General features: G+C 39.9%; 1 protein-coding gene across 1 annotated transcript; it reads left to right on the forward strand.

Moving 5' to 3' along the window:
* The first annotated feature begins 613 nt into the window (after positions 1-613).
* On the forward strand, positions 614-11,605 carry LEPROTL1 (leptin receptor overlapping transcript like 1). Its single transcript, XM_035140514.2, has 4 exons — positions 614-738; positions 3,180-3,255; positions 8,190-8,376; positions 8,819-11,605. Exons 1-4 carry the CDS (start codon positions 723-725, stop codon positions 8,933-8,935), a joined length of 396 nt encoding a protein of 131 aa, XP_034996405.1. The 5' UTR covers positions 614-722; the 3' UTR covers positions 8,936-11,605.
* The last annotated feature ends 1,607 nt before the right edge of the window (positions 11,606-13,212 follow it).

Below are 13,212 nucleotides of genomic sequence, written 5' to 3' on the forward strand. Positions count from 1 at the left end.
GGCGGGTAACATATTTCATTGTCGGCGGGGGTGACGGACTTCCAGATTCATGGTCGAAGCCATGTTTTTTTAAGATTACCCCAGGAAAGTAGTGAAAGCTGCCTACGCAATAGGCGAATCTAGAATATTAAAGTGTAGTAGGTATTATTGGGCACAAAGAGCCCCCCTCCAAACACCACCAACAACAAAAGGCAGCTGCAAAGACAGGAGTTCACGCTGCTTCCAGCTCAGTTCTTATTTTACGTGAAAATTAACGCTACTTCAATTCTCTTATCTCTATATTACAAGGTGGATGGGGCTGTATTTGGGAGAGAGTGACTGTCTTCCGTTAATATTTTAAGGAGGAGATAGAGCTGAAGCTGGTTTAGATTTGAAATCAAAAGCCCCTTCCCCTTCTCTCTTTCATTCTGGCTTTCGTTGGATAAGCCAAGGCGCCGTCCGATCGCATCTTGCGCTAAAATCCCTGTTCCAATAGACGTGTTTTATTTCCGCCCTGGAGGAAGACGCAGGCGAAACGCCCTACAGAACCTGGAAGTTGCGCCCTACGTGTCTATCTACCCATTTTTATTTTTTATTTAAGTCTATGGTGCCATCCGGCTTCTGACCGCCCGAAATCCTCCTCTCGTCTTAAAGAGCGCTCACTTCCGGGTTTTGTCTGGCCGTCTTCCTCCCGCTTTGTGGTTGGCTGGGAGCGGCCTGTGCGCGACAATAACAGCAGCATCATGGCCGGCATCAAAGGTAGCGCCGCTGTGGCGGTTCCGAGGGGTGGCATGGAAAGGGCCTGGGAGAAAGCTAAAGGCGGGCGGGCGGGGGGGGGTCTTCCGTGCCCTGTAAAGGAGGACGTCGCCCATCTGCCCTGGCGGTGACGTCTTCTGTCGGGGGGGGAGGGACCGCGTTGTTTCCATGGCAACGTGCGCCTTCCCCGCCTGTGAGGATGCGCCGCTTGGCTAGAAAAGCGCGCAAACGGAACGAGTGTCTCGATGTCTCTTTCTCTCCTCCCCTCAATACCTGGACCCACATTTCAAGGCCTGTGTGGGTTTGACGCTCCCCACCCCTCACGTCCGGTTCCGACATCCCTAGGCATGGGCCGGGTCACAAGGCGATCCCAGTGTTGTTGCCGGAAGCAAGGCCCGCCTCATAGGAGTTTTAACTTTTCGAGTTACCGGTAGCGGGTGTAGGAGATGCTGCTGCAGAGCCTGTGCAGAGATAGTATTCCCCCCACTTTCCCTAGCGCCAGGTACTGGGACAGAACAGGGAGGGGATGACAACTTAATGTTACTGTTAATTATTAAATCTGGATACTGCCCTTCTCATGCGTAGATATCAGTACGGTTCACAACATAAAAATGCAATATTAAAAACACATAATAATAATAATAATAATAGCCCTTCTTGTAAGCTCTCCAAAGGTATTCCGATTGTCATGCAAAATGAAATCTTGGGCTCTGCAAGCCTTTGGGCTGCAACCTGATGCACACTCGTGGCAATGGGCATGGCTAAACTTTGTCAGCCAAGCTTTGCGGTACCTTAAAATGCAAGAAACATTGTGATCCTGTGGCCTTTCTAGGCAGACGCAATGCCCCGCTGAGTGCAGTGGGGCTGCCAAATACTGTAAGTGTGTGTAAGATTGCAGCTACACATTTATTGTGGCATAAACTATGAACCTGATCTCTTCCACAAAAGATCCTGCCACAATGAATTTGTTAGTCTGAGCTGTGAAAGGACTTTTTGATGGTTTTATTGCATTAGACCAGGCATCCCCAAACTTTGGCCCTCCAGATGTTTTGGACTACAATTCCCATCTTCCCCGACTACTGGTCCTGTTAGGTAGGGATCATGGGAGTTGTAGGCCAAAACATCTGGAGGGCCGCAGTTTGGGGATGCCTGCATTAGACTATGCAGCTTCTTCTGGAATTCAGCACCATTTAGCTTGGAAAAATTTGCTGATTAAGAAACACACATAGGTTTACCAATGTTTCTCAGACTTGGATCCCTAGCTGTGGTTAGGGGTGATAGCTAGGGAAGATAGGAGTTGCATACAACAACAGCTGGGGACCCACATTTGAGAAGGACTGAATCCATTCCAGTAAGTACACTTGATCGTGCAACCTATTGAGTCTACAGTAAAAGTTATCAGATGCAAAGGAGGAAGATGAGGCTCCGTGCATTTAAATAACTGTTTATTTCACACATTTCTTATTTGTCTCTCATCTTGAAGTGGTTCGCAATGTTAATCTTACACCTTTAAATAGCAATATACATACATACTTGGAGGGAGGCTGGGCTAAGTTTTGTAAATAGGCGAGCATGAATAAAAGAAAGTGGAGTGGCTTTATGAGAACTCACTGATTCAATCACTGATACTGGGGCAGACAACAGGGAAGTGCTGATACCTTAATACACAAACTTATATAAATTAACACAAAAGTAAGCCTTTTTGAGTTCAAGAATGAGACTTCATCTTATGTAAGTATATAGGATTTTGCTTTTGCTTTTGCCATGAACTTGCTCGGTATACCTAGGTAAGCTACTTTGTCTCCGCGTCAGTCCCAGTCTGAAATATGGAAAAATTAATATTCATCTACCTTACAGAGATCTTGTAGGAATGATGGGTGTAATTTTTGCGAAGTGCTATGAACAGTCAGAAAAGGCCATATAAGACTTTTGCAGTCTTAACAGTTCAGTCAATATCATTTAGTAATTTATTTACTGATGTTCTTCCTTTCCATAAAATCAGCAGCAACCCAGCATAAAATTGGGTTCTCACCAGCAGTACTTAAATTCAACAGAACAGTCATGAGATCCCCAATTATCAGCATCAAATTTAGAAAGTGCAAATACAACTGTTTTTCATCTCACATAATGCATTACTTGTATTATTTTCATAAATAACATTCTACCAGGAGCTGTCAAAGCAGCTCACAGCTTATATAGATATAATTTTTGGAAAGGGGGCCATTTGCACTATTTAGTAATGCCCCTCTCTTATTTTCCCCCAAGCTGGATTTGCATCTTTGCTGTTGTATGGTATATTCAAAGTGACTGAATGAGAAGGCTGTAGATGAGAGGAATAGAAGCGGTACTCTGGTCTCCCTTCTGCCTGCAGTTCTTGTTGGTAGAGGGGGGAAACTGATCAAGTATTTTGGAGGACTGATACAGTTTTATGTCTGTCTTTACAGCTTTGATTAGCCTGTCCTTTGGGGGAGCTGTTGGACTAATGTTCCTGATGCTTGGTTGTGCCCTTCCGCAGTACAAGTAATGCATTTTCAAAAGCATATTCTTGTTTGCTGTTGTCTTAGTTTCCTTTTAATTTCTAACTCTCTTTTCTTACTTCGTAGCTATTGGGTTTAAATAAGCAAACAAAACCAACACCAATCCTGGCAAATCACTAGCACCCCTTTGTTGATACACTCCAGTGATACACTCCAGTGAGAAAATGAAGCAAGCTATGGTCTTATGTTAAATCAGACAATTAGTCTGTTAAGGCAGTAACATCACATTAGCTGCAAACTCTTTAGCGTTTCAGAGTGTCTACCAGACCTGTCTGGCGATGCCAGAGATTGAAACCAGGGACTTCTGCCACTGCCCTTCCCAACGTCTGCCAACTGAGCACAGACCCTTCCTAGCTATGTGATGAAATTCAAATTGTAATTTGCAGCTACAAAGGTGCTCTGTTCATTATAATCCATACTGGATAGTTCAGGGGCAGCCAATTTGACCCCCAGGCGCTGCTGGACTATCGCTATCCCATCATTTCTGCCTTTTTGCCATACTGGCTGGAGTTTATGGGAGTTGGAGTCCAACAATATCTGAGGAGCACCACATTGACTTATCTCGGAATCGTGTATAGACTTGGAGATAGAAAGCCTCTCAGGTTGTAATCCAAAAAGTTTATTCTTCTGAAGAGTCCTAAAGCAATAAACAGAGTGGCCTTCACAGCTTCAATCTGCTCTACAATATAGCTTTGGGTAAAGCCTGAACTATAAATTGAAACAAATTGTATGATTTTCTATCCCACTCTCTTCAGTGCATCAGTTTTGTTACTACAGTTGAATAGTTGCTTATATGCTTAATAAATTTGTTCTTCTTAAGGTGGACATACCAATGTTAAGAGATTATGGGCCATTCCATTGTCACGGGTGGGACACTTGGACCATGTTTTTTGGTATTCACACATGTGTAAGAATGTAAATATACATAAAAATTAACAACCAAAATTTGAACTATGTTCTTAATAAGATACTGAACATTTTACTAATTTTTTATTATTTTTATGGATATTTTTGACAATTTTATTAAATGTTAAAGTATTGTCACGGGTGGGACAAAAAAAGGACACGGAGCTTGAGATAAGTTTGATTTATGGAAAAACTCTGTGAGTTGGGAGGTGAATCAATTATAAACTCAGCATATCTGTTTAAATCAATGTTTATTGGTTACAACTATGCAATCAGAAATTTAGGTTAAGAAATTTAATGATACAAAATTAAGGAAAAAATGCTGTCACGGGTGGGACAATGAAATGTCACGGGTGGGACGCGTCTGGCATACACTTGATTTAACATACAATTAAGGTTGTTAAAAATGGAATAATTACAAAAAAACCTTTTGCTATTACTATACTTACTATCTACTATAGCCTACAAAGTATAATGTTGTATTTACTAAAATTAAAATCTATTTAAAAAATATTTTCTTCTAGTCCATCTCTGGGCCAATTAACCACTTTCAAACACATCTACATTTTCAGTAAATTCATAAAAAATGTTCCTTCTGACTCGTTTAACATTAGGTTGGGGTAAGATACTAAGAATATGTTCAAACTGCACATATGATATGTCTTTTTCATCAACTTGAAACAGCTTTCCAGAATTGTTAACTGCTCGCATACACATCACCTTGACTTCTCCATCATCTTCAACATTACTTTGGCATATTGCAGCATATCTATATTTAGTAGGCCTGGTTCTTTGTCTTTTTGTAGTTGTTTCAAATTCAACTAAAACATATGTCCCAATAGTCACTCCATCAACGAACGGCTTCACTCCAACCACCGGCACATCTGTTTCATTTGTACAACTTGCTACACCATCTTGTTTTTCTGTGTCACTATCAGAATCTCTGTAAACATCAGAAACTTTTAACTTGAACAGTTCTGTGAAGACTACGTGGGTGGACTTTTGAAAAGAAGGTCCATAAACTAAACTTCTTTTGTCTTTAGCTTTAAAAAAATGGTTGGACTGCACGTTTGGAATCTTCCTCACCAAAGTCCAGCGCTCATCTAGCATCGCCATATTTGCACTGATATCAGTAGGTGTTAAAAGGACAAACTTCACTCTCGGTACTGCTTTTTCAGCACATTTAACAAAATCTGATGCTGAATTGATTACTACTCTCCTTTGTTTCACTGCATTCCAAACTGCTTGCTTAGTTAATCCACCAATCCCATCCACGGCACCCTTGCCGTGGGATGTAGCAAAAAAAAACCATTCCCCATCAACACCAAAGTCTTCAGGCATAAAACACAGATTGGACAGTGTGTACTTATTTTTGAACTGACCAGCACACCCATCAGAAAAGATTTTGACCTTTGTCAGTCTGTTAAATTCTTTCTTAAGTTCTTCAATTATGGCTTTTAGGCATGCATATACTGAGTATTTGTCGTGGGTTAAGTGATCCGAAACCACGGCAAAAGAACGTACTTTGCCTTGAGTCCAAGCGCAACCAGTAAATACTGTGATTTGGTTGTGGGTCCAGTGTGCACTTTGGATTTCATCTTGCGATGTTGCCAAATAGTTTTCAGCAAAATCCACTTGAAGAATCACCTCATCATCAGCTACTGTGTCCTTCATATTTTTGAAAGCTTTAGCTTGTAATCGCTTTACAAAGAAGTGCTTCTTAAATTTACTAAATTGATTTTGTAGCTCATTGACAGCTTCTTCTATGGTTCCTTTTGCTTCAAAAACCTTAGGCCGGCTAGAACAGTCATCTTTCCATTGCTTCCAGAAAATCTCAGACGACATGTTTAAGTCTTCATCAATTAGGGTGTGCAAATTAAGTACACACTTTTTGCATTCACCATTCATGCACTTTTCATTTTCCAAATCACAACAAGTAAGGCTCAAAAGATCAGAATGTGTGGAAGGAAAAAAAATGTCTTTCCTACTTATGGCTTCAATTAGGAAATTGAAATTAGCGTGGTATTTGCAAACGCAAACATTGTGTGGCATTTGAGAAGCTAAGTCAATATTTTTAGGCCTCAGTTCATAAAATTTTGATTTGCTGATTTCAACTGTTGGGTTATCAATCTTAAATAAGGCATAGGCCTCTTGGACTGTCATATTCATATGCCGCTTTTGGATTTTGATTCTTTTTCCACTTGTTGGATCTTTAATAGATTTGACATCCTTAATTCCTGGTGCCTGCCTGCTAATATCATCTGAATTATAAAACTCATGGACCTTTGCGATATTATCTTGTGAAATAATAGAACTTTTGGTGTTCTGTTTAGGGCTTTTATCAAATAGTGTTTTTGACGCTTGAGGTGAACTCTCATACACAAGCTTTCGTAACACGGCTATTCTTTTCCGTGGACTTAATGGCAACACTCTTTTAACTTTGGTAACAGCCTTTCCAAGAGATTGTGGGCATTTAAATGACCCAATCTCTGGAATAGTAGTGTCGCCAATTGGCCTAGATTCTTTTTCTTTTATCTTTTGTCTGTACTTTCTTTTGCGCTCAGTTTCTTTCCGTCTGTATTCCATAAGTGATTTTGCAGACAAATTCTTTACCAACTTCATCTTTTCTCGCCTCTTCTTATCTCTGACCCTCTCCTTTTCTTTGAAGCTTTCACATTTGTTTTTATCTTGTTTTAGTTTTTCACGCAGCTTTCTCATACGTTCTGCAGATGTAGTCTTTCCCATTTTGTGTATTGATTCAAAGGTTATATTATCTGTATTACTGTATGTATTCGCATTAGGGTAAAGTAACGGTAACTGCCTTTATGTTCCAGAAGGAACAGCTACTATTGGTTCATTCAAGCAGCTGCATTTGGCTCCTTAGTCTTATTGGTTTCCACCAAAAGGCAGCTTTGTGATTGCTTGAGATTGTTCCCTCCAAAATGTATCTCTTTCTAGCTAGTTCCCCTCTCCTCAGTCCCTCAGTCTTGTTTGCCAGAATAAAGAATTATTACATGAGGAATCTGTCTCCTGTCTGCAGAGAGCTGAAATCACTTGCTGAAATCACTAACTCAAGCTACAACAGTTAGCAACCTAATAAAATAAGCTGAAAACTGTCACGGGTGGGACAGAAAAAAATTATTAAAATTTCATGGTGTTTACATTAATTAACTGCATTTTTATTATTGATAGGTGTGTTATACTCTAATACATACTCCCACAATAAAACAAACATAACCTATAAATTAGTTTTATCACAAAATAAACTTTTGTACCTTTTGCTGTCACGGGTGGGACACTGAAACAGCATCCCATTCAATAATAAAAATAAAATAGAAATAACTTACCTATTTAAAAATTTTCAAGTCCAATGTGTAGACAAAGTTATTCACTTTAATAATATACCAACAATGACAACCACAATTTTTGTTTATCTTTAAAAAATAATGCCAACCTAAATGAACAGAATTAAGCTACACAATCAGAAAAGTGATACTGAAACTTCAAGCTCAAATTTCTCATGAAAAAAATAATTTCAAATTCTTTTTTCCTTTGGAATATTGAACTTTAATATGTTTAGTTAATGAAACTATAAGTAAAATAAGTATATTTTAAAAATAATTTTTTTCTTATCAGGCTCATTTTTCACGGAATGGCCCTTATTTCAAAAACTCATATTAGGTCTGAGCATCAAACTCACATGGGCTGATGTTAATCGGTAGTGCCTAAGCTTTCTTACCGTGTACCTCAGCTGGTCCTAAAAAAATGGTCCCTCCTATTCCAAAGGGCACCAAGCCTTGGTTTAGATGTTTTGTTGGGCTTGTATTTTCCCCAGCTGTCTTTGCACATGACTTTTATTTGCTTTATCGTAAATTATTACATTACTTATATATGGGTGTGGCTGTTTTATTGTGTTTTGCTGTGTATTGTAAAGGCAGACTTTATCTAAAGATACTCTGAGGACAAGAAGAAGAATACCTGTAAAATGCTATTTGCTTTCTTTTCTTCTAGCGAATATTGGCCTCTCTTTGTCCTGTTCTTCTACACCCTTTCTCCAATTCCATACTGCATAGCAAGAAGAGTCGTCGAAGACACAGATGCTACAAGTAATGCCTGCAAGGAACTTGCCATATTTCTTACGACGGGCATTGTTGTCTCAGCATTTGGGCTCCCAATTGTGTTTGCCAGAGCACTACTGGTTAGTAATTCCTCCTTTTGAGCATGTGTTTCACTGTGGTGTTCTGTTTGTTTAAAAAGTGAGAAGCATAGAACAGGGAAAACGATGATGGGTAGTTTATAAAGCTTGTAGGCAGGACTGTAGATTATTTGACAGAGCATCTGGCAGATATATAGCCCAGATTATGGTATCAGGCACATAAAACAGTTGAAACAAATAGGATCTATTTGGGAGGCCACCTGGGAACCCTCTGAGCTCCTAGGAACAATGGGTTCCACATATAAGCAAATATTATAAAAGTATGAAGTGGCTTGCATCCAGTGTAATCACTCTGAACAGAAAGAGCTTCCTCCATTCACAGAGCAATTACGTTGGTTGCAACTCAATAGGTAGCATAATGTGTACGTGTTTGTTTGCTTCTTTGTATATGCCATGTAACTCTCCTTTCCCCCCTCGACCATAGATTCGTTGGGGAGCCTGTGCGCTTGTTCTCACAGGAAACACAGTCATCTTTGCTACCATCCTAGGGTTTTTCTTGGTATTTGGCAGCAATGACGACTTCAGCTGGCAACAGTGGTGAAAAGAGTTGGAAAGAGAACTATCGGCATCTTGTTTCATTCAGTGGCCATCCACCCAACAGCAAGAACGGGCAATAAAGCGAATGTACTCTTTCCACAGAGGGACTCTAGGTGTAGGATACTCTGTAGTCACTTTTCCTCTCCTTCCACATTCAACTTCTAACGTCTTGCTTGATTTAAATGTTATTAATTGTTGATGCTGTTTTAGTTTAATGCTTTACTTTAATGTGGGGATCAGAATGCTTAAATGTGATGTTTAAATCTGTTTTATTTCTTTGTTTTGTTTTTTGAAGAACATAACTGCGTTTAAATATAAAATTGATCTTTTGACCATGAATTATTTTTAAGCTACAATGTACAATCGTGTAACCAAACTGGCAACAAATGGAGGACACAGTCCAGTCATATGGAAGTGTTTTTGAAGCCCTATCCTGCACAGGTATTTTTTGAAGCAAGTCCCACTGAGTTCAATAGGGCTTACTCCCAAGCAAGTGTGCATAGGATTGTTCACGTGTCCTATTGAACTCAGTAGGAGTGAAGCATATGCTCAACGCTCACCCACTTTTGAAATAAATAGAAAGTGCTTAGATATAGCTGGCATGTGCTGTTTATTAGCAAATGTGTACATGGTTATGGGATTTTGGAAGTGAAGTGTAAAGAGCTTTGCAGTGCTTAATGGGTTGCTTGTTTCCATAGACAGCTGAAAATGTGATAATGCCAATGGTATGGGGATAGCTTTTAATAAGGGGGAATTTTTTTATTGTTTTGGAAGTTTATGCTCATTGTACAAATATTTTGCAAGTTTTTATTGTTGACACTCCAGATGAGGAGGGGGAAACCTAATTTCTCAATGGGAAGTGGAAGACGTCTGACATTTAAAATCCACTTTTTAAAAATCCCATTTTGAAATCTTTCTGTTTATATGTATTATACGCTTTGAAAATCTATGAAGTCAACTCTTTATAGGTTTTACCAAAGGGGAGGTAAAAGGAACACCCATGGAACTACTGATTATGGGCACAACTCAGAAGATCTCCTGCACAGGCCACATAGAAATGAATGGTAGTACTCTTGTCCAGCTCACTTTCAATGTCACCGTGACATGTACAGGAGAACTACTGAGTGGACTGCACCCACTATGTTTGCAAAGTATAAAAGGAGAATTTCTGCTTCCCTTTTTAATTTATTTTATAAATGGTATAAAAAGGCTTTTCAAATCTAGATTGAAACTTTTCACTGTAGGTAATAACTTACCTGACAGATCAATTATTGTATTGATATACAGTCAAAGCTTGGCTACCTTGCAAGATCTTTGACTATGAAGGTTTTATAGTGGTCCTGTCAATGTTCCGGTTTATGCATTAATAAATGTTAATCATAATTGTAGTTCTGTTAGAGTATATTACACATACCATACAATATTTATATTTGTTGCATACCTCTTAATTGTCTTTTCCATTAACCATAAATAACCGTATTTTGTAGACCCAATTCTTTTGGAGTGGTGCTTTGCTGGTGACTCGTTAGTAAGATACTCAGATGTCTCTGTCTATGCTCTGTCTATGCAGTCATGCAAACTAGCCCAGTCTAGCCAAGTGGTATAGTCACCTGAACACATTCCCCTCTTAATATACCCTTCTGCTGGCACAACTCAGTGGAGCTTTCTTCTTTCCTTCCCTGACTGGTTCATAGACATGCATGCTCCACATACCCATCTAGGCATCACTCACCTCCCCAGGATCTTGGGAGGGTGAGGGGCATCTGGATAGAGATAGAGGCAGTGAGTATGCATTGGTCTCCCACTGCAAGTAGGAGAGTTGAATGGAAACTCTTTGCTGCATCCTTTTACTGAGAGAACTCTGTCCATGGAAGGGAAGCTGCATCATGTCCTCCTTCATGTGCTGGCATCATAAAACAAAGGAGTTGGTGAACAGATTGTAGTTATCAGGGCATCAGTCTACAGAAGCATAGGCGATGAATGGGTTCTGTTTCCTAAAAATAATGTGATACCGACTTAAAATTCAAAACTCAAAAGTCTGAGGGTGATATTGACAATTACATCCCTATTGTAACTTCAAAAGCATTTTTGTCCTGAGATTCAAGAAGAGAAGAGGGACATGTACAAAGTGATTGTGAAGTACTTGTGCCCAGTTATTTGAATCTTGGTCCAAGTTTTAAATGTCTGAACATTTATCCAGGTCCTTCAAGGATGTTGAAGCATGACTTCTGCATGACACAGATATTTATGCTCTCAAATCCCTGAAATTCCTTTGGAAATTCTTTACATTGACAGTGGAACAGTTATAGCTGTCCAATAGATAACTCATTTAGTGATCCTTCCAATCATGTATTATAGCAAATGAGTTCTCTTCTCCCCTGTTGTACTGTTACTTTTCTTTGTGAAATTACTGGCTACTCTTCAGTTGGGCGCCAAGTCTATTATATTTAATAGTAGTGTATTTCCTGTGTATTAATTGTGTGGACAGCATTGTGGTGGTGATCTTGCTTATTTTTAGACATAGTGCTGTCTCCTATTATCAGGTTAGACATTTGAGAGGTATGTCTTTCTTCATGTAATATGCACTGAGCAGCATTGCCATGCTTCTACAAAGAGAAATTTTGATGAGAAAACAATAAAAAATTTAAATATCAGAATGTTTTGGCTTTTTAATGACCATCTTCTCTTAATAACAGGATAGAAATCCAGCTTCACTATAATGTGTGAAGTAGTTTTTCATGCTTGGAGAGCAGCAAGCCAATTACCTAGTCCTGATATATAGACGTTAGCTGGTCTGATGAAATTGACTCAGACAGTCAAATAGATCTATCTATGGCTTGGCTCTCTTTAAGACAGGGATCAGCAAACTTTTTCAGCAGGGGGCCGGTCCACTGTCCCTCAGACCTTGTGGAGGGCCGGACTATATTTTGAAAAAAAAAAAATGAACGAATTCCTATGCCCCACAAATAACCCAGAGATGCATTTTAAATAAAAGGACACATTCTATTCATTTTAAAACATGCTGATTCCCAGACCGTCCGCGGGCCGGATTTAGAAGCTGATTGGGCCGCATCCGGCCCCCGGGCCTTAGTTTGGGAACCCCTGCTTTAAGACTTGTGCCATAAGCTGAGCATATAGACAGAGCTGTGTGTATTCCCCATCTAAAAAATAAAAATTCACTGCAAATTCTGTCTCCACAAATTCACAAGTTGCAGGAACTCAATTTAGCAAAAGTAAAAGTGATATTGATGTACTAAACATGTACAGAATAGTCCAATGAACTACAGATAATACAATAAGCTAAAACTAATACAAGCCAAGGTCACTGAATGTATACAAGCTAGTGCCACTATGTAAACCAAAACTACAGGAACAAGATTTTCCATTCATAGAAAAGGGGTGAAAATGGTTTACACTTGGTATTTTTGTTACCTGCCATTGGGGACTCCTGTGTTTTTCATCACGAATTCACAAGACAGGGTATTACTCATCTGCAGAGGCTGTGGAGCATTAAAGGAAAGACTAGTTTGGAGGGCAGCAGTGCCACAGGTGAAAGGATATTGGCCTTTCTTGCTTATTGCTATATAACAACAAAAGAAGCACGTGGACCAAGGGGGAAATGCAGCATTTTAGGGCCAAGATTGGCCCAGGTTTGAAGTTTCAGTATGAGAGAGGAAAAAAGGGAACGAGGCTGGAGTTTTTTTGACCCTTCGCAGTGTTTCTCAAACTTTACAGACCCTCCAAGTGTCCCAGGGACAGTCCCAGATTTACAAAGGCCACCCCGGTTTCTGATTTGATTTCCTTAGGACATCCCTGTTTTAATCAGGGTATAGAGTTGTCTGACCCCGGGGCCATCTGAAAGCAGCCCTGTATTGGGAAGTTTTTAAAAAAATAAATGTGTAATGTTTTATTGTGTTTTTATATATGTTGGAACCTGCCCAGAATGGCTGGGGCAACCCAGTCAGATGGGCAGGGTATAATAAAATTAATAATGGAATAGGATGTCCCTATTTTCATCGGAGAAGTGTTGGAGGGTATGAACTTAGGTCCCCAGCTGTTGTTGGACAACTCCCATCATCCCTAGCTAGCAGGACCAGTGGTCAGGGTTGTAGTTCAACAACTGCTGGAAACCCAAGTTTGAGCAACACCACTTGAGGTAAAGGAATTCTGCCTACGGTATGTCCAGAGGCGCCAAGATTTCCCAGGAAACGAGTAGGGAATAAAACACGCCCACCGCAGGGGCTTGGACTAGCTGACCCTCGGGGGACACCTGCCAACTCT

This window comes from Zootoca vivipara, chromosome 16 (genome assembly GCF_963506605.1).
Source record: "Zootoca vivipara chromosome 16, rZooViv1.1, whole genome shotgun sequence".
NCBI classification, from domain to species: Eukaryota; Metazoa; Chordata; class Lepidosauria; order Squamata; family Lacertidae; genus Zootoca; species Zootoca vivipara.